The sequence below is a fragment of the Aquarana catesbeiana genome, linkage group LG10, assembly GCF_042186555.1.
Source record: "Aquarana catesbeiana isolate 2022-GZ linkage group LG10, ASM4218655v1, whole genome shotgun sequence".
In the NCBI taxonomy this organism is placed as follows: Eukaryota; Metazoa; Chordata; class Amphibia; order Anura; family Ranidae; genus Aquarana; species Aquarana catesbeiana.
In genome coordinates this window covers 163,224,393-163,251,005 of record NC_133333.1, presented here as the reverse complement: position 1 = coordinate 163,251,005, position 26,613 = coordinate 163,224,393, and the positions used below count along the sequence as shown (strand labels likewise).

Here is a 26,613-nt window from a genome sequence, read left to right as displayed (position 1 = left end):
CGCAAGATCTCACCCCGTGGGGTCAAAATGATCACAAGAACAGTGATAAAAAATCCCAGAACCACAGGGGGGGACCTAGTGAATGACCTGCAGAGAGCTGGGACCAACGTAACAAAGGCTACCATCAGTAACACACTACGCTGCCAGGGACTCAGATCCTGCAGTGCCAGACGTGTCCCCCTGCTTAAGCCAGTACATGTCCAGGCCCGTCTGAGGTTTGCTAGAGAGCATTTGGATGATCCAGAAGAGCATTGGGAGAATGTCATATGGTCAGATGAAACCAAAGTAGAACTGTTTGGTAGAAACACAACTCGTCGTGTTTGGAGGAGAGAGAATGCTGATTTGCAACGAAAGAACACCATACCTACTGTGAAGCATGGGGGTGGCAACATCATGCTTTGGGGCTTTTTCTCTGCAGAGGGAACAGGACCACTGATCCGTGTACATGAAAGAATAAATGGGGCCATGTATCATGAGATTTTGAGTGCAAACCTCCTCCCATCAGCAAGGGCATTGAAGATGAAACGTGGCTGGGTCTTTCAGCATGACAATGATCCCAAACACACCGCCCCGGGCAACGAAGGAGTGGCTTCGTAAGAAGCATTTCAATGTCCTGGAGTATCCTAGCCAGTCTCCAAATCTCAACCCCATAGAAAACCTTTGGAGGGAGTTGAAAGTCCCTGTTGCCCAGCGACAGCCCCAAAACATCACTGCTCTAGAGGAGATCTGCATGGAGGAATGGGCCAACATAACAGCAACAGTGTGTGACAACCTTGTGAAGACTTACAGAAAATGTTTGACCTTTGTCATTGCCAACAATGGATTTATAACAAAGTATTGAGATGAACTTTTGATATTGACCAAATACTTATTTTCCACCATAATTTGCAAATAAATTCTTTCAAAAATCAGACAATGTGATTGTCTGGATTTGTTTCCACATTTTGTCTCTCATATTTGAGGTATACCTATGATAAATTACAGGCCTCGCTCATCTTTTTAAGTGGGAGAACTTGCACAATTGGTGGCTGACTAAATACTTTTTTGCCCCACTGTATATACTGACACAGAAGCACAGCGCAATATATTCACATTTTTCTATACATTTTAATACATAAACACCTATTAAACATCCCTACACACACCAGAATTGGAAGAAGTAGCCATAGAGCCCCTTCCAGCCTTGCAAACATGGCCTGTGCATCCAAGTGGTAATGACCCCCAGTCATGAAAGGATTAAATAAAAGAGGAAGCAATTCAAATGTAAATATACCAAATTTTTATTGTGTGTTTATGAAAGTATAATTATGGACCTATACACATTTTTTCCTTTTCCTTTTCCAACTATTTATACTCTGATTAAACCAAGAGTCCTTTGGTAAAATCAATTCCATTGGTGCATTCTTCTCTGCTTCTCTTTGCCGGTCTCTCCCCCTCTCTGGTGGATGAGAGATGCTTCACCTTTCTTTTCATCATCTTTCCTTCTGTCCTATTCAGGAGATCAATGTCTGTAATTGGGGAATGTAGGTGTATGTTCTGGCCAAATGGAGATTGTCAGTATGTTCAAATACTTGCCCCCCCCCCAACCCCAACCCCAACCCCAAAATATAACCTTAAAACTACTTTATTTATAGATACATTATCACTATATAGCACATATCTAGGAAATTGAAAGACAAAACCTTATACAAACTGTAATTTACCCCCCCCCCATCACAGCTCTATCCAGCTATCCCCCCACCCCAAAACTCCCCAGAAAGCCTTCATCTATGTTTTTATATCAATATCACTCCTATTCTAATACATACAATGAAAAAAGGAATTGAAAATTGATAAAAAAGAGTAAGCCTGTTCAGCGGTCTGGGTCTCTTCTGTGACAGAACGCGCCCTGGCATTGGCCCTCCACGCTCTCTTCCTCTGGGAGAACGGCTCCCATCCATCCCCCGCATGTGGCGGTGCTCACTCCCCCGCTCCCAGGCAACCCAGCTCCTCGCCAGCCCTCATTTTTGGCTCACAAAAGGTGAGTGGAAAATTTAAAGGCTGCATTATAATACTTAGAAGTACTTACCTTTTTACGATGCAGCATGATACCCATCTGTTGACCACCACCACGAAAATGTTCTTTTCCAGATGTGACTTCCACTGGGAAGAAATGGTAAGAAAACATAATTCACCAAAAGTCCATATACGTTTTGCTTTTTCATAGTTCTGTAAACAAAAAAATGGAAAATTATGTATTTTATGGGGGTTTTCTACGGGATACGTGCGTAGTGAAGGCACTGAAAGATCTTACGGTCTCTGGAAAGGATGATGGCGAACCATCCGCTGAAGCCTGATCAGGATCCTCTGTCGGTCTTCATTGGCCAGTCGGTGGCGTCTAACTGTCCCCGAACTCATCTATCCTATAAGAAAAATAACATTTTAGTATGGGGCTGAAACCCTGCAGTACAAAAAGTTGTAATCATAGCATAGAAACATTCAAACTTGGTTCCCATATATGCGAACTGGATGAGTTTTGAATTGTATCTAATTTGCATACAGTGAACCAGACCGGCCTTCAATGGAGCCGGTTCACATACATGCGAGCCGGTTGCGGTTTTAAAAAGGGTCCTGTGTGTTTTTCAGCCCAGTTCAGGTGCGATTTAAGAGTCAAATTCACACCTAAATTGCTGAATGAAAACCACACCGGACTAATAATTTGAATACATTAATAATAATGATAATAAATCCATTAATTCGCCCATGTGTGCAACACTGTCAGCCATGGTCTTAGATGCCATAAATGTCTTACAGAGAGGCTGGATATACGGTATTTTTAGCACCATTTCCAACGGCCATATCAACATCCAGGTGTGCCCATATTGAAACACATACTTCCCACACATCCCATGAATAAGTCTACCTATGATGAAACATGTCGGGGCCGTGGCTGTGAGTAGTGACGTGAACGCTGTCAGCCACACAGGAAGATAGGATTACGAGCGCACGGAGGAACGGAGGCTTACCGAGGGAGGGGTGAGATTAATACCCAGCAACTGCACACCTCGGGTCCGCCGTGGCCACTGGTTATATGGTTTTATCCACAGAGTTGAAGCTTGCTGTTGATTGCACGATTTCTGCTGTTTTAACTTTTACACAATGTGAGTGCTATGTGTGAGGATTGCAGTGATTTTAATAAATTGTGATTGCTGATTTACACTATTGGAGCATTTATTTTCTTTTATGTGGATCCATTGAATACCATCACCGTGAACATCGTATATGTTATTTACCCTGGAGTGTGGTAAAGAAAGCGTGTTTTGCCTTGCATGAGAATGCTGGCATTTCATATCGGTGAGTGTATGTCTGGAGAGTGTGATTCACTGGCACGGTGGTGAGGTGGAAGACGCACGGAGTCACTCATCAGTGGACAACATTCACTGAGAAATCATTTGTGTGGGACACTTGATTTTTTATCCGTCACCAATTTACTTATCACTTGCAGCTTGTTTGGAGGCTGTCTTCTAGTTTATGGACTTTATATGGAGTGCTGATTTTTGTAGCATGGATTGAAACCTTTGCACATTTTTACTTTTTCACATTTTTTTGTCATTTATATATGTTTTTGTATAGTTATATAGATATATTTATATTTATATTTCATATTCACAGGCTTTATGCTATTTGGTTCACTGTTAAATAGTGTGCTACACTTAGGTGATTAGTTTATTAATAGAGGGTATCACCACTATTGTATACTGCAAGGTATACTCTTATTGTCTCTGAGCGCCGTCTATTTATCCTACGTGTCGGTTTACCATTCTGGTTTCCAACCGACATTTAGGATTAAATTATTAACTTATGTATATTACCTATTGGTCCTGCTGGTGAAATCTGTTATTTTTCAACTATCTTTAACCAGTTTGAGAACCAGCCTGTAAGGCCTGGTTCACACCTATGTGTTTATTGGTGCTTTTTGTAGAAACACACTACACTTCATTACCTGCCCATAGTAATATGACATCCGCAGATGGGATCTTCCATCCTGGGCAGGCATCATATGATGTCCTGGGGGCGCGCGCCGCGTTGCTGGGGACCTGGTGCGCGTGCCCAGCGGCCGCGATGTCCGCCAGGCACCTAAACACACAAATCCACGTCCTGTCAGGTGAGAGGAGATCGATGCTGTGTTCCCAGTACAGAGGAACACTGGTCTAGTCCCCTTGTGAATCCCCACCCCCTACAGTTAGAATCACTCCCTAGGAAACATAATTAACATCTCAATTGCCCCCTAGTATTAACTCCTTCCCTGCCAGTCACATTTACACAGTAATCAGTGCATTTTTTGTAGCACTGATCGCTGTATAAATGTGAATGGTCCCAAAAATGTGTCAAAAGTGTCCGATATGTCCGTCGCAATGTCACAATCACGAAAAAATCGCAGATCGCTGCCATTACTAAAAATAAATAAATAAATAAATAAATAAAAATGCCATAAATCTATCCCGTATTTTGTAGACGCTATAACTTTTGCGCAAACCAATCAATATATGCTTATTGCGAAAGATAACTGGGAGCTGTGCTAAGTGATAACAGTCAGCACAGGCAGAGAGCACAGAAAGTAACCAGCGCACAAGATTCTTAAGGGGTTGGGGTGAGAAGGGAGAGTCATTAGCCATTTATTCAGAGTTCATGGCTTCCTGTGGAAGAAGAGGAAGACTGTGAAGGGGGTTCATAAATGGTACAGAAAGATGAGAGTACTAAGATGCTGAAGACCCCTAAAGTATCAGCCAGCACTAGAGAACCTAGTTATAGTCAACCAGAACCCTCCCCCCAAAACCATCCTAGATCCCGAGATACTGTCCCAGGATTTAAACAAAATCCCGGGGTCCCGCGGATCCACGGAATGTCATGGTGACAAGTGCCTAAAGGCTCATTCCAGCTCCCAGCATTTGCCAGTCTGAGTGCACTACACACTGACATATTTCCCCTCCGCCATACTGTCTCATGTCACAATCGCATTTCTTTCCTGCACACAATACACCCCCTGCCCCCCCACACACACACAATACACCCCCTTTCCCCCCATACACACACAATACACCCCCTGCCCCCCATACACACACACAATACACCCCCTGCCCCCCCCCATACACACACATAATACACCCCCCCTCCACACACCGATAATATACCTCCTGCCCCCACACACATAATACACCCCCCACACATGCACAATGCACCCCCTGCTCCCCCACACACACAATACACCCCCTGCCCCCAACACACACACACAATACACCCCCTGCCCCCCCACACACACAATACACTCCCTACCCCCACACACACATATAATTCACCCCCCCACACACACATAATACACCCCCCACACACACAATACACCCCCTGCCCCCCCCTACACACTCAATACACCCCCCACATACACTCACACACAATACACCCCCTGCCCCCCCCACACACACAATAAACTCCCTGCCCCCACACACACATATATTCCACCCCCCCACACACAGATTATATACCTCCTGCCCCCACACACATAATACACTCCCCCACACACACACAATACACCCCCTGCCCCCCCCCACACACACAATACACCAGCTGCCCCCCCACATACACACACTATACACCCCCTGCCCCCCAAACACACAATACACCCCCCCACATACACACACAATACACCCCCTGCCCCCCCACACACACACAATACGCCCCCTGCCCCCCATACACACACACACTTTCTTTTGGTGGTATTTCATCCCCTCTGCGGATTTTATTTTTTGCGCTATAAACAAAAGAATAGCGACAATTTTGAAAAAAACACAATTTTTTTTTACTTTTTGCTATAATAAATATCCCAATTTTTTCCCAGTTTAGGCTGATATGTATTCTTCTACATATTAGTTCAAACGAGCATCAGAATGGGGAAGAAAGGGGATTTAAGTGACTTTGAAGGTGGCATGGTTGTTGATGCCAGACAGGCTGGTCTGAGTATTTCAAAAATTGCTGTTCTACTGGGATTTTCATGCACAACTATTTCTTGGGTTTACAGAGAATGGTAGGAAAAAGAGAAAATATCCAGTGAGTGGTAGTTGTGTGGACGAAAATGCCTTGTTGTGTATCTGCGCTACCCCAAACTGGTGAAATGACAAAAAAATTACAGAAAAAAATTGTGAAAAAAAATGTGAAATTAAAAAAAAAAAAAATACAAAATGGGGCTGCAACCTAAATAGCCTGAATAACAAGCTCATAGGATTGTTAATAAAGTAAAAATGTGTAACCAAAAACAATGATATGTGCAAAAGGATAAAAGCATGAGCACAATATTGAATATTAAAGTCCACACAGTGCTCCAAATATTAAAAACGTGATGTCGGACACTCAGATAAAACCTGGTGCTTCTGTTCAGATAATATGATAAACAGCGGCACTTACCAGGGATCCTCTCTATACAGCGGGCTCTTTTTTGATATGATATTCCTCACAAATGCGGTGATAACTGTCTCCCAGTAATCTCCAACAGTGGCATATCACAAGATAGAAAGAAAAGGCTTCATGGTGCAGTACTCCAGTTTAAACATTATATTATTAACTGCTTCAGCCCAGACCATTTGGTTGGCCAAAGACCAGAGCACTTTTTGTGATTCGGCACTGCTTCGTTTTAACTGACAATTGCGCGGTCGTGCAACATGGCTCCCAAACAAAATTGACGTCCTTTTTTTCCCACAAATAGAGCTTTCTTTTGGTGGTATTTGTTCACCTCTGCGGTTTTTATTTTTTGCGCTATAAACAAAAAAAGAGCGACAATTTTGAAAAAAAGGCATTATTTTTTACTTTTTGCTATAATAAATATCCCCCAAATTACTGGGAGAGAGTTATCGCTGCATTTGTGAGGAATATCATATCAACAAAGAGCCCGCTGTATAGAGAGGATCCATACATTGGATGAGCCCTTGGAGAAGTACTTCTAAGCTGAGTGATCCCTGGATGAGCGATTTTGATCTCTATAATCTGAGATACACCTAATCTGGTAAGTGGTGCTGTTTATCATATTATCCGAACAGAAGCATCAAGTTTTATCTGAGTGACAGACACCACAGTTTTATTCATTGGAGCACTGTGTGGACTTTAATATGCCTTGTTGATGTCAGAAGTCAGATGAGAATGGACAGACTGGTTTGAGATGATAGAAAGGCAACAGTAACTCAAATTGCCACTCGTTACAACCAAGGTATGCAGAATACCATCTCTGAATGCACAACACATTGAACCTTGAAGCTACAGCAGCAGAAGACCACACCAGGTGCTAAGAACAGGAAACTGAGGCTAAAATTCGCACATGCTCACCAAAATTGGACAATAGAAGACTGAAAAAATGTTGCCTGGTCTGATAAGTCCAAATTTCAGCTGTGGCATTCAGACAGTAGGGACAGAGTTTGGCGTAAATAACAAAGTTGGAAACAAAGATCCACCCTGCCTTGTATCAACAGTTCAGGCTGCTGGTGTAATGGTGTGGGAGATATTTTCTTGGCAAATTTTGGGCCACTTAGTAACTGAGCAATAGTTAAATGCCACGATCTACCTGAGTATTGTTGCTGACCATGTCCATCCCTTTATGACTACAGTGTACCCATCTTCTGATTGCTTCCAGCAGGATAATGCACTATGTCACAAAGCTCAAATCATCTCAAACTGGTTTCTTGAATGTGACAATGAGTTCTCTGTACTCCAAATGGCCTCCACAGTCACAAGATCTCAATCCAACAGAGAACCTTTGGCATGTGGTGGAACCCCAGATAGCAAGCAATTGCGCTGCAAGTTTGAAAATTACTTGTTAAACTATTGCTAGACTTGCCAGGCTTCACAAGTCTGTTGCACAAATGCAGCAAGTCCGCATTGCATGACTCCAGATCAACTTTATTTGAAAACATCCTGCAAGTCTGCTGTAAGTTCTAGTTCAGTTATGTTGTGCAATAGTCACCCCACTGCAGGGAGCACTGTGGCTGAATTCTCATACTGTAAACTAGCTCTCGCTGTAGACTCACCACTGCAACTTTGCTCTTGTTCTTCAACACTGCCATAAATTTGTGGCAAGTTATCCTTGCTATCTGGGATGCGAGATTCATGGATGTGCAGCTGACAAATTTGCAGCAACTGTGTGATGTTATCATGTCAATATGGACCAACATCTCTGAGGAATGCTTCCAACACCTTGTTAAATTAATGCCACAAAGAATTAAGGCAGTTCCAAAGGCAAGTGGGTCCAACCTGGTACTAGCAAGGTTTACCTAATAAAGTAGGCGATGAGGTTATATATTATATTGTCAATCATTCTTTCATTAGTAGTTTTTCAGTAGGATATTTAAGCTGTTCTGTGCACGCTCAAATTCTGCAGCACCAGCAATTTGCAATTAAATAGAAGGGTGCACCATGATACTTTTGCTTACTAGTGGGTAGGGATGAGCCGAACACCCCCCTGTTCGGTTCGCACCAGAACACGCAAACAGGCAAAAAATTTGTTCGAACACGCGAACACCATTAAAGTCTATGAGACATGAACATGAATAATCAAAAGTGCTCATTTTAAAGGCTTATATGCAAGTTATTGTCATAAAAAGTGTTTGGGGACCTGGGTCCTGCCCCAGGGGACATGGATCAATGCAAAAAAAAGTTTAAAAAACGGCCGTTTTTTCGGGAGCAGTGATTTTAATAATGCTTAAAGTGAAACAATAAAGTGTAATATCCCTTTAAATTTCATACCTGGGGGGTGTCTATAGTATGCCTGTAAAGGGGCGCATGTTTCCCGTGTTTAGAACAGTCTGACAGCAAAATGACATTTCAAAGGAAAAAAAATAATTTAAAACTACTCGCGGCTATTAATGCATTGCCGGTCCGACCATACACATAGAAGTTCATTGATAAAAACGGCATGGGAATTCCCCACAGGGGAACCCCGAACCAAAATTTTTAAAAAAAATGACGTGGGGGGTCCCCCTAAATTCCATACTAGGCCCCTCAGGTCTGGTATGGATATTAAGGGGAACCTCGGCCAAAATTAAAAAAAAAAAATGACGTGGGGGGTCCCCCTAAATTCCATACCAGGCCCTTCAGGTCTGGTATTGATATTAAGGGTAACCCTGGCCAAAATTTTTTTTAAAAATGGCGTGGGGTCCCCCTCAAAATCTATACCAGACCCTTCAGGTCTGGTATGGATTTTAAGGGGAACCCCGCACCAAAATAAAAAAAAAAACGGCGTGGGGTCCCCCCAAAAATCCATACCAGACCCTTATCCAAGCACGCAACCTGGCAGGCCGCAGGAAAAGAGGGGGGATGAGAGAGCGCCCCCCCTCCTGAACCATACCAGGCCACATGCCCTCAACATTGGGAGGGTGCTTTGGGGTAGCCCCCCAAAACACCTTGTCCCTATGTTGATGAGGACAAGGGCCTCATCCCCACAACCCTGGCCGGTGGTTGTGGGGGTCTGCGGGCGGGGGGCTTATCAGAATATGAAAGCCCCCTTTAACAAGGGGACACCCAGATCCCGGACCTCCCCCCTGTGTGAAATGGTAAGGGGGTACAAAAGTACCCCTACCATTTCACTAAAAAACTGTCAAAAATGTTAAAAATGACAAGAGACAGTTTTTGACAATTCCTTTATTTAAATGCTTCTTCTTTCTTCTTTCTTCTATCATCTATCTTCCTTCGGTTTCTTCCTCCATCTTCTTCTTCTTCTGGTTCTTCTGGTTCTTCTGGTTCTTCCTTCGGTATTCTCGTCCAGCATCTCCTCCGCGGCGTTGGCGTCTTCTTCCCTTCTTCTCCTCGGGCCGCTCCGCATCCATGATGGCATGGAGGGAGGCTCCCGCTCTTCATCTTCTTCTCTTCATCTTCTTCTCGGGCCGCTCCGCATCCATAATGGCATGGAGGGAGGCTCCTGCTGTGTAACACTTCTCCTCTTCTGACGGTTCTTAAATAACAGTGACCCTGCCCCCCTCTGACGCATGGTGACTTGACGGGACTTCCCTGTGGCATTCCCCATGATGCCACAGGGAAGTCCCGTCAAGTCACCGTGCTTCAGAGGGGGGCGGGGTCACCGGGTGGCCCCACCCCCCGTTATTTAAGAACCGTCAGAAGAGGAGAAGCGTCACACATCGGGAGCCTCCCTCCATGCCATCATAGATGGCACCGGAGGAAGAACCAGAAGAATCAGAAGAACCAGAAGAAGAAGAAGATAGAGGAAGAAACCGAAGGAAGATAGAAGATAGAAGAAAGAAGAAAGAAGAAGCATTTAAATAAAGGAATTGTCAAAAACTGTCTCTTGTCATTTTTAACATTTTTGACAGTTTTTTAGTGAAATGGTAGGTACCCCCTTACCATTTCACACAGGGGGGAGGGCCGGGATCTGGGGGTCCCCTTGTTAAAGGGGGCTTCCAGATTCTGATAAGCCCCCCACCTGCAGACCCCCACAACCACCGGCCAGGGTTGTGGGGATGAGGCCCTTGTCCTCATCAACATGGGGACAAGGTGTTTTGGGGGGCTACCCCAAAGCACCCTCCCAATATTGAGGGCATGTGGCCTGGTAAGGTTCAGGAGGGGGGATGCTCTCTCGTCCCCCCCTCTTTTCCTGCAGCCTGCCAGGTTGTGTGCTCGGATAAGGGTCTGGTATGGATTTTTGGGGGGACCCCACGCCATTTTTTTTTTTAAATTTTGACGCGGGGTTCCCCTTAAAATCCATACCAGACCTGAAGATCTGGTATAGATTTTGAGGGGGACCCCACGCCATTTTTTTTTTTTAATTTTGGCCGGGGTTCACCTTAAAATCCATACCAGACCTGAAGGGTCTGGTATGGAATTTAGGGGGGCCCCCACATCATTTTTTTTTTAAATTTTGGCCGGGGTTTCCCTTAATATCCATACCAGATCTGAAGGGCCTGGTATGGAATTTAGGGGGACCCCCCACATCATATTTTTTTTTAAATTTTGGTTCGGGGTTCCCCTGTGGGGAATTCCCATGCCATTTTTATCAATGAACTTCTATGTGTATTGTCAGACCGGCAATGCATTAATAGCTGCGAGTAGTTTTAAATGACTTTTTTTCCTTTGAAATGTCATTTTGCTGTCAGACTGTTCTAAACACGGGAAACATGCGCCCCTTTACAGGCATACTATAGACACCCCCCAAGTACGAAATTTAAAGGGATATTACACTTTTATTGTTTCACTTTAAGCATTATTAAAATCACTGCTCCCGAAAAAACGGCCCTTTTTAAAACTTTTTTTTTGCATTGATCCATGTCCCCTGGGGCAGGACCCAGGTCCCCAAACACTTTTTATGACAATACCATGAATATAAGCCTTTAAAATTAGCACTTTTGATTTCTCCCATAGACTTTTAAAGGGTGGTCTGCGCATTCGAATTTGCCGCGAACACCCCAAATTGTTCGCTGTTCGGCGAACTTGCGAACAGCCGATGTTCGAGTCGAACATGAGTTCGACTCGAACTTGAAGCTCATCCCTACTAGTGGGTCACTAATATTGAAAAGTCTTAGCTCTGAGCAGGGAAAGAGTGACTTAGATGTCCCTCTGAACCAATGTAATTGTGCTGCCCAGGGGTAATGATAAGATTTCCTTATCCAAGCTTCCTCCTCCTAACCCTAGCAAAATGTGTTTGTTTAAAATATCATAGAAATCTATTAAAACAAGTTTAATGATCAATGTATGTTCCCACTAATTTGTTCCACCTACATGACTTCTTCCAGGTTCAACAGCCCCTAGTGAAGATCATATAGAACAAATGTGTCAGTCAGAGCATAAGGTGACATGAGTTTGATTAGTTAAAGTTTTTTATGATGTTTTAAATAAACTTACATATTTCATTTTTTTTATTGTTTATCCACTGATCCTGCAGACACTGGAATCACAGACATATATTAAAAAAAGAAGCCAGCTGAGTTTGGAGGTAAAAAGGAGAAAGCTTGAAAATAATCAGAGGAGAGAGCTGGTAGAAAGTGAAAAGCATGATTTACAATTGCAGACTGGCCTAAATATTAGAATACATGGTATTCTCCAGTTGGTAAGTGTTTAGAGTGTCAGTTGCATTGGTAGAGCTAAATTTGAAAAAAAGAGGCAGTTTTTCTATTTCACAGGATTTAAAAAAAAAGCTGTAACAGCAGCTTTACTGGAAGAAAATCATGTTAATTTTGATGCTTGAATTAGTTCACTGAAACCTGATAAAAGCTGGTTAAAAGTAAGAAAAGATGGGATACGTTTTTTTATTTAGAGAAAGATATTTAGCTTTAATGGAGATTGCACTTCTAGAAACAAAGTTGTCAGCTGTGCTTGATATCCCCCTCTCAAATCTGCTTTTTTTTTGCTTCCTCTCTGACTGCAGCTGGCTCTCCTATGCTAGTTATAGGCTCAGACTTCTCCTGATCCATCAGTCAAGTCACATCTAGTCCCCTCCACTGAAGCATACTATTAAGGCCAGCCAGGGCAAAGATTCCCCCCCCCCCATCAAGAGTTTTTGGGAAGTTTATGGAACTACTTAGGAATTTGGCAACCAGCTTCAGGGGTCAGGTGACATTTATCAACATCTCTCAGGAGAGGAGAGACTGTCTTTAAAGAGACAACCTCAAACACAGAGTTTGTGCCTGAACCGAAGAAGAAGGTGACACAAGCATGCCTGAACCAGCAAAACCTGGTAGGACAGTCTCTCCTGTATCCACTGCTTTCTAATTCATTCATAAGATGAAGGATGCTTTATTGCATAGTTAATCAGTGTGTGCATTAAATTTAAACAGAAATTCCTATAATGCTCCATGGTATGAGGATATTTAACTTTTGTTCAGGTGTTTTTGTATTTTATGTCCAGTGTAAGGTAAATTGCTTTGATTGCTTTTAGAAGCAGTTTGGTCCATAGTCTTTTAAGCAATATTTAAACATTTCACTGCTACACCTGGATTGTGCAGATCATCTCAATACTTTTTCATTAGTGTTAATAAACCCTGTGGCAGGGAATAAAATATAGTAATTCAACTGCTACAAACTGTAACAATGTAGATATGTAATCAATAACAATTAACATAACACATCTTAATGTATATACTTCTTTCACAGATATGCTCATGCAATGTAAATTAAGGGTAAACTGTTATTTTTAGCACGTTTTGCTAGTAGTATGTAATAATTTGTGCAAAGGTTAAAACATAGTTTACCATCACATTGAAGCAAAGGGTTTTCAAATTGCAGAGCCATCAGCATCTTTGCATGTGAAGTCACAAATGTGCAGAGATGGTGCAAAGACATCACCTAATTGCTTTCTGCTATATACAAAGATTGTTAAGGTACCACTGCCCAGACACACCTATTAATCCAATAGAAATGCTTCCTTTATAACAATTGGTCAGAATACAAGCAGAGGATGCTTACAGTAAAAACTGTTGTACTTAGTAGCTTACAAGGTGTACATATGTGAAATATTTAGGAATCACGTGATAAGGAGAAACAAAATACAGTAAAACCTTGGATTGCGAGCATAATGTGTTCCAGAATCATGCTTGTAATCCAAAGCACTTGTATATCAAAGCGAATTTCCCCATAAGAAATAATGGAAACTCAAATTATTCCTTCCACAACCATTTATTCATAGGTCCTTCAGTTTATAATCCATATAAAAAAGATTATAGCAATGTGACCAGGTTGTGTAACATAAAATGTCCATCCACAAATGGAAGCCTCCACAAAGGGATTAGAAGCAAAATCCAGCAGGAGCTACAGTGTATAAAAGAGAAGAGAGGCGCCTCTAAGTGTAGCAATATGTTGCTAAATGTTGTGCCTTCAATAACTGTTACCATATTGCTACACTTAGAGGCGCCTCTCTTCTCTTTTATACTCAGTTGTGACATGACGGTACTTGTATATCAAGACATCACTTTTATATCAAGTCAAAATGTAAAAAAAAAAATTTTGCTTGTCTTGCTGTCTTGCAAAGCGCTCTCAAACCAAGTTACTCTCAAACCAAGGTTTTACTGTAATCAGCATGTCTGAATATCTGTAGCATGAAAAAGAATTGTCTATTTCAGCCTACAATTCTTTTTCCATTAAAATAGCATTTAAATAATTGAATCTGCTTGATTACACTATTGCCTTTCATATACATTTCTTTGCAATTGTAACAAAAGGAATAGTGTATATTTGGGTATTAAAAATACCTGCTGTTTGTCTTTGAATACCTGAAAAGTGTTAGCTGCCTGTAAATAAACCGTTTTACCACCTTTTGATTAAATTTGGCTGTTGTTCAAAATTATTCTTGACCATCATTAAGATTTAAGGTTGATATTTCCATGCATGAAAAGGATGTTTTAAGAGATATATGATAAGGAGGATCAACCAATAACCTGCATGTATAAATATCTTTAGTGTAAATTTTTTTTTTCAGTTTTAGGTGCATATTTTTTTTTTTATTAAAAATAACATTTAACACTTATGTATCTTTTTACTTATACTTTTCCCCTTTAAATGCGTGTGTGTGCGGGAAAGTGTGTGTGCACGTTTAAGTGAAAATACCTGGCGCCCATATAATGTTAATAATACTGTATCAGTTTGATCTTTTTAAATTCAATTTGGCTATTATTCAAAATTATTCTTGATCATCAGTCAGATTCAAGGTTGAAATTTCAATGCACTGTAGGTTCAAGTGGCAAAAATCATTTAACAGCTATTATCTGAATTAGGATATGGAACAGCCATAAGAGTTGTTTTTCAAATATAATCCAGCATCAAACAATCATAGTGTATTAATATCTTGAGACCCAGCATCTAACAATCATAGTGTATTAATATCTATGTTTGAGTGATAGGTGCTAAGCATTTGAAATTTAAACAGTCTGAGAGCCTGATGCCGCCTTTGATATGTTGGTCTGATGGGATAATTTTCCATAGCACTTATCCATGCACCAGCATAAAACATATGATAGACTTACTATTAATCTTAGCTGGCAGCTTGAAGTGCTTTCATTAAGAACATAAAAATGTATGGGTTTTCTCTATTATCATAGCCAAACTTATTGTACCAACATTTGATTTTTTGATTAGACAAACAATTGTTATTTAAGCTATACAGTTAAAGGCTATGTCTACAGTTACTGATATTGTAGCCTTTGGTGGATGCTGGTAAACTGAATCAGCTTTTAGATTTTAAGTCTCCTAGGGACTCCAGTGGTAAGATGATATATACAGCTTTAGACATCAAAGTTCTACCTACCCTTCCCAAACCCCCAGCTATTAAGAAGTTATGCAAGGGGCTCGTCCCACTGCATTCCACCAAATGTAAAATGCATGAAGAATAAATTAGTTTGAAATAAATACTCCTTGAAATGGCCATAATGTGAGTATGGGGGTGAGGCTTTGCTTTGGGGATTTTGTTGATGAACGGTGTCTGAATAATTCTATACAAGGCATGTCAAACCATAGAGAAACAGAGTGCTGAATTCAGGGGCCCAATTAGGTCTGCGGAGGGCCGCACTTACCCAATAGCAACAATTACAATACACTATTGCTTTGGGATTAAAATGTTATTATAAAACATTTTTTAAACTCTTAGTATGAGATTTTGTGTATGCAAGTGGCATCCTGCAAAATTTTGACTTTTACAAAGGCATAGAACACATTTCTTGGGGTATTATCTAGTGAGGCAGGGCCTTAAAGTAAACCTATGAAAAGTAACAAATGTAGCAGGAACCTGTATACCAGGTCTATATTCTACCTAGAAATGCAAGGTCCTCACTGAGGTGTCCTTTTATGAAGCAGTGAAATCTATTCACTGCTTCGTTCTCCGGCATTCACAGTGGAAATCTTTCTCCTCTGTGTGCCAGTTTATGAAGCGGTGTAGATCGCTTCCCTTTGGAGGAGTGAAGCGATCTAAAAACGCTTCAAACAGTGGAGAACGGCCCCTGATACTGGAATCTCGTGAGACTTAACAAGATTACAGTACCAGAAATTCACAGAAACACAGAGATGTCAGTTTATTAAGCAGTGATAAATTACCACCGCTCAATACAATGACAGACGGCATGGTTAATGTTAAAAAAAAAAGGAGTCCCCCTACATTATATATATATATATATATATATATATATGTATACACACACACACATTATATATACATGTATATGCGCACACATTATATATATATATATATATATATATATATATATATATATATATATATATATATACATAAATATGACAGGGGGACATGGTTACAGTGTTTTGGGGGTCTGAACAAGGTAGAAGGAAGTTAAAAATCTTCTTTTTTCCCCCTCAGATCCCCAGAGATTTCCTCTTCACTCCCCGGTTCTCCACCTCTGAGCTGGTGAATAGGGGAGTGTGAATTCTGACACAGATCGCCAGTGAAGCGCTGAGATCGCAGCTTCATAAACTGGCCATTACTGTGTCATTCAATGAGGATTCTCCATGTGCAGAGGTAATTGGCGGGAGAACAAGTTCAATGTTAATAATACTGTATTAGCTTGATCCTTTTAAATTCAATTTGGCTATTATTCAAAATTATTCTTGATCATCAGTCAGATTCAAGGTTGAAATTTCAATGCACTGTAGGTTCAAGTGGCAAAAATCATTTAACAGCTATTATCTGAATTAGGATATGGAACAGCCATAAGAGTTGTTTTTCAAATATAATCCAGCATCAAACAATCATAGTGTATTAATAAAAAATAAAAATTTGTCTGTAAAACATTTTTGGCCTTGTTTAGTAAAAATTCTTAAACACTAAGGACCGTTAGAAAATGTCTCTTTTTTAGGATCAATGGACTAGAAGTTAACTGTATGCTTTAATACATAACCACACTCACACTATTTTGATATAAGTTAATTTATAAAGAGCTTCTGAAAGTTTTAAAGTGATACTAAAGTCTCAGTTTTTTTTTTCTTTAAAAATAACAAACATGTTATACTTACCTGCTCTGCGCAGTGGTTTTGCACAGAGCAGCCCAGATCCTCCTCTTCTCAGTTCCCTCGCCAGCGCTCCTGGCCCCTCCCTCATGTTGAGTGCCCCCACAGCAAGTAACTTGCTATGGGGGCAGCTTCCTGTGTCCATTCAGACACGGAGACGCAGTCCCCCCACTTCGGTTATTTCCTTATTGGTTCACTAACTTTGATTGACAGCATCTCAGCCAATAAGGAGGGAGAGCCTCGCGCAACATAGCTGGATCAAGATGGGGCTCAGGTGAGTATTGGGGGGCTGCTGCACAAAGAAGGCTTTTTATCTTAATGCATAGAATGCATTAAGATAAAAAAACCTCCTGCCTTTACAACCACTTTAAGTATTTCTACACAAAATGCAAAAATTTGATATAATAATTAAAATGTGTGGTAATTGCCCTTTATGCACATATATGAACAAGGGCTATTGCTGGTTACTTAATAGTTACTGGTGGAGAATAATGCAGTAGGTGATTTGACAAACAAGTAAGTTGTACTAAGACCCTGCAATTATACACCTCACTGGTGGTTGAAGGCCACGTGTGGCTCATCCAGTGGCGTCACTAGGGTTGGTGTCACCTGGTGCGGTAAAACATGGTGTCACCCCCCTCATGTCTAGGCTGCCCAGCACCCTGCATGTAGCGCACGGTCATGGGACGCACCCCAAACCGGCCCCTGTAAATTATAGTGTAGGGTGATATAGTGGCAGGTTAGGGTAGTATAGGGTGGTATAGTGGCAGGTTGGGGTGGTATAGGGCAGGTTGTGGTGGTATATTGGAAGGTATGGGTGATATATTGGCAGATTGGGGTGGTACAGGGCAGGTTGGAGTGGTAAAAGGCAAGTTGGGGTGGTACAGGGCAGGTTGGGATGGCACAGGCCAGGTTGGAGTGGCATATGGCAGGTTGGGGTGGCTCAGGGCAGGTTGGAGTGGCACAGGACAAGTTGGGGTGGTACAGGGCAGGTTAGGGTGGCACGGGGCAGGTTGGAGTGGTATAGGACAGGTTGGGGTGGTATAGGGCAGGTTGGGGTGGTACAAGGCAGGTTGGGGTGGTATAGGGCAGGTTGGGGTGGCACAGGGCAGGTTGAAGTGGTATAGGGCAGGTTGGGGTGGCACAGGGCAGGTTGGGGTGGTACAGGGCAGGTTGAAGTGGTATAGGGCAGATGGGGTGGCACAGGGCAGGTTGAAGTGGTATAGGGCAGGTTGGGGTGGCATAGGGCAGGTTGAAATGGCACAGGACAAGTTGGGGTGGTACAGGGCAGGTTAGGGTGGCACAGGGCAGGTTGGAGTGGTATAGGGCAGGTTGTGGTGGTATATTGGAAGGTTAGAGTGGTATATAGGCAGATTGGGGTGGTACAGGGCAGGTTGCGGTGGTACAGGGCAGGTTGGAGTGGTAAAAGGCAAGTTGGGGTGGTACAGGGCAGGTTGGAGTGGTAAAAGGCAAGTTGGGGTGGTACAGGGCAGGTTGGGATGGCAAAGGGCAGGTTGGAGCGTTACAGGGCAGGTTGGAGTGGCATAGGGCAGGTTGGGGTTCCTCAGGGCAGGTTGGAGTGGCACAGGACAAGTTGGGGTGGTACAGGGCAGGTTAGGGTGGCACAGGGCAGGTTGGGGTGGTATAGGGCAGGTTGGGGTGGTACAAGGCAGGTTGGGGTGGTATAGGTCAGGTCGGGGTGGCACAGGGCAGGTTGGGGTGGTACAAGGCAGGTTGGGGTGGTATAGGGGAGGATGGAGTGGCACAGGACAAGTTGGGGTGGTACAGGGCAGGTTGGAGTGGTATAGGGCAGGTGTGGGTAACACAGGGCAGGTTGGGGTGGTATAGAGCAGGTTTGGATGACTGGCACAGGGCAGGTTGGGGTAGTATAGAGCAGGTTGGGTGTCACAGGGCAGGTTAGGACTCTATGCAGTGAGAGTGTGCTGTGCAGTAACTTACAGCATGCCTCATTCCTGCAGATGAACTTGGGCGGGTCTGCTGTGTCCTGGCCTCTATCTCATTCAGCTTCGGGATCAGCCAGTGTGAAGAGGCCTGTGGAAGGAGTGGAGGAGGCGGCGCGGCCACACCCACAGCTCCGCCCACTATCTCCTTCAGCTGCAGGATCAGCCAGTGTGAAGGGGTCTGTGGGAGGAGTGGAGGGAGTGAAGGAGGCGGCGCGGCCACACCCCCAGCTCCGCCCACTATCTCCTTCAGCTGCGGGATCAGCCAGTGTGAAGGAGTCTGTGGGAGGAGTGGAGGAGGCGGCGCGGCCACACCCCCAGCTCCGCCCACCAACTTCGGCTGCCTTGGAGATATTGGAGATCTCCGAGTGACAGACAGCTTAGGTGTCCGTTTATGAAGCAGTGAAATCTATTCACTGCTTCATTCTCCGGCATTCACAGTGAAGATTTTTCTCCTCTGTGTGCCTGTTTATGAAGCTTTGTAGATCGCTTCACCTTCGGAGGAGTGAAGAGATCTACAAATGCTTCAAACAGTGGAGAACGGCTCCTGATACAGGAATCTCGTGAGACTTTACGAGATTACAGCACCAGAAATACAGAGATGTCAGTTTATTAAGCGGTGATAAATTATCACCGTTCAATACACGGACGATTAATGTTAATAAAATAATGAGTCCCCCTACATTATATACATATGTATACACACACACACATTATATATACATGTATATACACACACATTATATATATATACATATACACATTATATGTATATATGTATATATATGTATACACATAAATATGACAGGGGGACATGCTAACAGTGTTGGGGGGTCTGAACGAGGCATAAGGAAGTTAAAAATCTTCCTCCTTCCCCCTCAGATCCCCCCAGATTTCCTCTTCACTCCCCGATTCACCACCTCTGAGCTGGTGAACCTGGGAGTGTGAATTCTGACTCAGATCGCCAGTGAAGCGCTGAGATCACCGCTTCATAAACTGGCCGTTACTGTGTCATTCATGAGAATTCTCCGCGTGTAGAGATAATCGGCGGGAGAACAAGTTCAAACATGTTCTCCCCGATTATCACTGTTTCATAAACTGTTTATGGACTGTGATCAGCGGTGATCCTCGGGATCACCACTGATCACTGCTTCATAAACGGACACCTTAACCTGAAGGGGGAGTGTGTTATAGGCAGCTTCCCCCGCACTGCTGGATGCCCTGCTCGCACCGCTCCGAGGCAATCTATAGTAGTGTTTAGCGGCGGCCCCGGTGTCACCCCTCTGGTGGGTGTCACCCGGTGCGGGCCGCACCCCCCGCACCCCCATAGCAACGCCTCTGGGCTCATCACCCACAGTTTGGAGAATATTTGTATAAAAAAACATGTTCAGATGATAAGCAGGTTTTACATACTGTGTAAAAAATGACCAGACTAATAAGGTAAAATTAAAATAATATACATACATGTATACACATATACATATATATATACATGTTAATGAGACACTCAGTGATCACATAAAATCAACATTAGGGTTTATTTAGACCCATTCTTTCCATCATGTGTCTATATCAATTACCCATTTTGTAATGACAATCACCCTATGACATTTTTGAAAGTGTTCAGGTTTCAATAATTATGGCACTAGGAAGAAAGACATTCTCCTCTTGGTACGTAAGGTTCCCTGATCTAAATCCCTCACTCGTTACTTAGATGATTGACAACAACAATGTAACTTGCTGGTCTACATTTCATAATGCTGGCTGGTCTGGTGAAGCTTTGCACTAAATAAACTAAGTAAGGACTTATGGAGAATAGTCAGTGCAGTGATTGTTGTAATTCTGTTATCTTATAGACGGACTACAACAAATTATCACTGCATTCCCCAGAGCAGCTTTAATTCACAGCTTGAAAATCTTAGACCTGTGTTTGTTCTGTGGCTCTAAGCCTTCTTAATTGCATAAAGCATTGTAGTTATTACAGATTTAGTATTGCTAATGCTCTCTAAAACCTATATAGGAGGCTGTATCAAGAGATTATGCATCCCTAGGCACATGCAAATGCTGCCACCTCTTTTGTATTGGTTCCTCTGCTTGGTCCACAACCACATTATATACTTCTAGTGGGGATTTTAAACCAGAATGCATTATTAAAAGCAGTATGCTCTCTGTCTTGTATACAGTGCAGCCACTACACCCTAATGTCCACCAGTCTTGGGACTGTTCTTAGAAACACCTTTGCCCAAAGCTTTCTTCATTTCTGCTGTTGGATTGTTTCCAAATGTCTAAAGATTGCCAGAGAAGACAATCATAAAATAATGTCCCTCCTTTAAGGAGGGTGTCACAATGTCCTTGATTTCTTGACATTAGGGCTGACATCTGCTTTCTTTCCAGTGATAGTACCTGAAGTGGCCAATAACTGCACTGTCATTCTTGGGTGGATGGTAGGAGGGCAAGACCTAAACCAAAAGTCAGTACTTCAATGGAAAAAAAGAGATTGAAAGCAGCAACTGGTATCAGTGGTGGTGGAGAGGTGGCTGGTTATTGATTTTCTGGTTCATAAAGGTAATAAAAGACAGGCTGGGAGGGCTACTTTTAGGCAGAATGTTTTGTTTTAAAATAGCTGACAGGTTTCATGGTAAGTGGTAAAACGGTAAGGCTGGGTTCACACCTATGCGCAGGAGATTTTGACCGGCTCTCTATTGAGCCAGTTCACATATCTCTGCTGTGGCTCTGGTGCAAATTTGCACAGGAGGCATGTGCGTCTTTTGGTCCATTTCAGGTCCGAATTCAGCTAAAAATTTGGCCTGAAATTGGACCTGAAACGGTGAACCAGGACACTGTGAGCCACATGCAGCAATGGTGTGAACCCAGCCTAAAACAGTAAAAATTATTAGTAGATGTAGGGACATTGGTTGGATGTCTGTCAGAGCTAGTAGGTACATACATAACTGTTATAGATAAGTGTTAATGGATTTCACATTAACAGGTTATTAAACCTCACTGGTGCAGCAATGCTCATTAGGCACGTACATCAAGCTGGTCTTGCAATCTTCAAATACAGAGCTTCTGTTACCTACATCTTCTCAACTAGATGAATATTACCCCCCACTGTAACTCATGCCAGTTAGAGGACTTAAACAGCCAGGTCCTCACTTCTTGCTAAGCTTACAGACTGATAGGGTGTTGGCCATTCCCCATCTGTTAAAACTAATATGTACTGTCTGGTACAAACATATGATTGAGCTGATGATTGATTACCAGACAAATGGATCCTGGGTGTCTCCCTTCACTAAAACCTAACAGATCAAGGTTATCTCTTACAATTCATGTACTGCTCAATTATAGACATAATTATGTTGAAGATTAACCACATTTTTCCAATAAAAATATTTTTTTATATATAAAACTAAAACAATACCTATAAACAACACAAGTTTGTAAGTTTTTATTAGAAAAAATTCTGACCCAATATTTGTTATTTACTATAACATTTATAAAATACAGATGTTTGTGCATACTTTCTTTTTTTTTCTGTAGGCTTAGGGTAGATCATAGACGAGAAGACATTCTGGGCAACAATATCTACTGTGACAGGTAGCCACAGCTAGTCAAGGACATGATGAAGGAGGGCAAATGTCACCCAGACTTTTGCGTTAAAATCTTACAATTTGTGGTTAACTCCTACAATTTATGCACTTCCTGCTCAATTCTAGACATAATTATATTAAAGATTAACCATGTTTTTCTAATAAAAATATATTTAAAAAACTAAACCAATACCTATAAACAACAACAGTTTGTATGTCTTTTTTATTTACTATAACATTTTTAAAATACAAATGTGTGTGCACACTTTTTTTTCTATAGGCTTAGAGTGGATCATAAACGAGAAGATAATCTAGGCAACAATATCTACTGTGGCAGATAACCCCAGCTGGTCAAGGGCATAGTGAAGATGGCCATATGTCACCCAGACTTTTTTGGTGACATCAGGTAGACTGGTTGGCCCCCTGCAATCTGGCTGTTTAGGGGTTAATAGCTGAACATACCCTCTCACACCTAATTAATAAAGTGTAGTAGGGAGAGGCTAGAGAAGAGAGAGAAACTCAGTCTTTGGCAGGAACAGCCTGAGACTAGGACCTGACCAAACAGTCCAGTGAACAACCTGGAGGCTAAAGATTTGTGTAGAGGTAATGTATCCTAAAAACCCTTACAAGAAGAAGAAGCCCTAAAATACATCCTGACGTGCTGATTGGTTCCTTACAATTGCTCCATTTGATGCTGTTCCCTACACTACCCATCCTCAAAAAATTCCCCATGTACTTTCCCACACTTGTTGAATCTATAAGTGATACACGTGGGCACAGGGAACAAACTAAAAGATAACAAAACCTAAGACTAAACTTTAATATATTGCATCTTACCAGTCCTTATATGTGGTAGCTGCTAGAGTTGGGCGAACAGTTTGAGCCAAGCAAAGGTTCAGCCCGAACATCGCCTGTTCAGTGAACACCCGAATTTGCGGTGTGCTCAGCGGGATGTTTGCCTGCCGAGCGCCCCACAGTGCACTGCATGCTGCACAGTGCATTCTAAGCACTAATTGGGCAAAATTGGGCAAAATCATTGCAGGCTATAGAAAAATTTTAAAAATTGGGTGTGGGCCCCCCCCCCCCCCCCCACACACTTCATACCAGGCTCTTTGGGTTTGGTATGGATTTTAAGGCAAACCCCACACCAAAATGTAAAAAAAAATGGAGTGGGGTCTCAACAAAATCCATACCAGACCCTCAGGTCAAAATGTTATAAAAAAAATGGCGTGGGGTCCCACCAAATTCCATACCAGACCATTATCTAAGCATGCAGTCTGGCAGGCCAGGAAAGGGGGGGACTCCCCCCACCCCAAAGCACCTTATCAGATTCTGATAAGCCCCCTGCCCGCAGAGCCCCACAACCACAGCCTAGGGTTGTCGGGAAGAGGCCCCTGTCCCCATCAACATGGGGACAAGGTGCTTTGGGGTGGGGGGGGCGCTTGCTCGTCTCTGCCCTTTCCTGGCAGGCCAGGAAAGGGGGGGACAAGCGAGCACCACACCCCTCCTGAATCATACCAGGCCATATGCCCTCAACATGGGGGGGTGCTTTGGGGCAGAAAGGCTCTGCCCCCCCACCCCAAAGCACCTTGTCAGATTCTGATAAGCCCCCTGCCCGCAGAGCCCCACAACCACAGCCTAGGGTTGTCAGGAAGAGGCCCCTGTCCCCATCAACATGGGGACAAGGTGATTTGCGTCCTGGCCTGCCAGGCTGTGTGCATGAATAAGGGTTTGATATGGATTTGGGGGGACCCCACGCCGGTTTTTTAAACATTTTTGTATTAAATGTCATTTTTTTTCTTTATAAATATCAGTTTTGCTGCAGCAGGTTCTATACACGTTACAGATGCACCACTTTACAGGCAGATTAAGGGGACCCCCCAGGCACTATATTTAAAATCATTTTTCATTTTTATTGTTTCAATTTAAGCATCCTTAAATCACTACTCCTGTAAAAATTATCTTTTAAAAAAGAGTTCTGGCATGAACTGATCCAGGGGGTGTTTGGCCCAACTTTAGTAGCTGCATTCATTTTGTTTTTCAGGCTAAGAACATTTTTAGTAAGTGCAGAAAATACCCGCGGATCTTGCAAGGAAAACAGTGTTCTTGTCACTTCCTGTGAGCTGAACTGGAAGCAAAAAACAACCTTTTTTCTGAAAACTAATAATCTCCCCATCCCCAATATAATGGGGATTAAAATGGCAGACATGTTTGAAGTTCAGAAACAGAAAAAATGTTATTCGCAGGTTTATCAAGTGAAATTAAAAGAAGCCAAAAAAAGAAAACTAATACAGCCATTCCATCTGAGGAGGACTTGTAAGCTACAATATAATAATCTTGTTTTGAGATATAGATATGTTTTAAGCTTGGACCTGGTCACACCACTTCCTATTACCTTTTCATCCACTTCTGCTTTTATCATCCCCAGATTCTGGGAGATCTTCCATATCTGAGATAAGATGATCCTTTTTAATAACAAGAATCTTAGGAAATAGTTTACTGCAAACATGTGTGACAGCCTTGTGACAGAAAAGTACATCATTTTGAGTCTTATCTGATGGCAATAAACATGGAAAGATGGAGGAAATTAGAGATCAGAGAAAGAGGATAACGCCATGAACACTTTATTTGCATACTAAAATACCTGTACGCCTGGTTATTTTGGGCTGCCAAAAACTGAAATATCAGCTTTAAAGTCAATCCGACTGTTTTATTTGTAGCCTTTCAAAGTTACATGACATTGTTATGTAAAATTAAAAAAAAGGAATAACTTTTATAAAAGGATAGTGTGTCTACAAATAAAATACACAGGCAATTTATTTAAGTGTAATATGATTTCCTATATATAGACTGAAAATATTTGGCAACGCTTTATTTTGTAATAATTAGAATAGAGCAGCTGCTATACATTGGCTTAGATGTGTATAAAGCTACATATCATATATCACTTATACATGAAAGGCCTAAAATTCCAAGGGTGCCTGTTGAGAAGGCGGTACTTGTCTTTGCTTTTTTTGGGTGGACATTAATGATTAGCTCTAAAGTTTTTAATGTATTACAGTACATATACTTTACATATTATCCAAGCTCAATATGATGGCAGAGCCTGGATTCAGCTCACCATTATGTAGAATATGCCTGATGGTCCTCCTTACATATATATTAGCAGCCCTTGAAATGTACTTGAAAAAGTTGGAGTCCCCCTATTTACTTTAATCTTTTCAATTCCTTAATTGTGTCACTCTGCTCTATAAACACATATTTTGAGATGGATCCTTTTACCAAACATAAAATGTAATTGTTACTTTATTCTAAGGGTGGACCATGTATAATAGCACTCTATGACATATCCAAGTGGTCTGTGCATATGAATGTGCTTTTGAAAGACTATTGTTAACACATATGCGGAGAGTTATAACCACATTATTGCAGTCCCTGGGGAGTGGTACAAGAGAAAGAAATCCAAATTAAGGCTTGAAAGAATTTAAATGACAGATATGCTGATAACAGCAGTGGAGAAAACTGAAAGCCTATGCGGTGTAAAGCTGCATATTTTTTTTTTTTTTTACCTCCATTTTGATCAAAAACTGGCTTAAGGTGGCCATAGATGGATCAAAATTCGATCCATGTGTGGCTACTGCAGTTGAATAGAAGTTGATCTACCAATCAACTTCTGTTAAACCATCTTGTTGGATATAGAACGCTCAGCCAAAGGCTGCAGTACTGATTTGTGTATTCTGACAACGAGGGAGTCCCTCCACTGTCAGAATACAATAGCACAGCTGGGAGGATTCCTCATCCGCCTCAAATGTGTGCATGGAGAAATCAGTTAAATTTTTGTGCTGAACAAAAAAAGACCAGCTTTAGTGAGCTAACTGGTCAGTAGAGAAGGACATCCCAGGCAGCTGGATCTTAAAGAAATCTGTGCTGTTATGCCTCATTCTTTTCCTGTTTCTGAACTTTCACTTCACTGCTGGGGTTATTAGCTTTGATTTTCTGTTAAGCGGCTGCGAAAAGTTCCCAGCTGTCACATCTACCACCATGCAGGTGGTCAGGCACTATAGTTGGCTACTGTGTGCTTCACCTATAGCAGC

The 26,613-nt window shown here is 42.2% G+C and overlaps 1 protein-coding gene and 1 long non-coding RNA gene across 5 annotated transcripts in view; one reads left to right on the top strand and one right to left on the bottom strand.

The window, feature by feature from the left end:
- Window positions 1-1,256: 1,256 nt before the first annotated feature.
- On the bottom strand, window positions 1,257-19,069 carry LOC141110995 (uncharacterized). Of its 3 annotated transcripts, XR_012236359.1 has the most exons (4): window positions 18,928-19,069; window positions 2,268-2,402; window positions 2,069-2,142; window positions 1,257-1,508 (listed from the first exon to the last, which is right to left on the bottom strand). It is a non-coding gene; the product is annotated as an uncharacterized lncRNA (long non-coding RNA). The 3 variants fall into 3 exon arrangements; XR_012236358.1 differs by having other exon boundaries at window positions 2,069-2,402; XR_012236357.1 differs by having other exon boundaries at window positions 1,257-1,489; window positions 2,069-2,402.
- Window positions 12,544-26,613, top strand: part of LOC141110994 (myosin-binding protein C, fast-type-like) — a 264,542-nt gene continuing 250,472 nt past the window's right edge. The window contains exon 1 of one of the 2 annotated variants that reach the window (XM_073602875.1): window positions 12,544-12,697. In XM_073602875.1, coding sequence (XP_073458976.1) covers window positions 12,676-12,697 — 22 coding nt within the window. In that variant the 5' untranslated portion in view covers window positions 12,544-12,675. The remainder of the gene's footprint in view (window positions 12,698-26,613) is intronic. The other variant, XM_073602876.1, reaches the window with a different exon arrangement.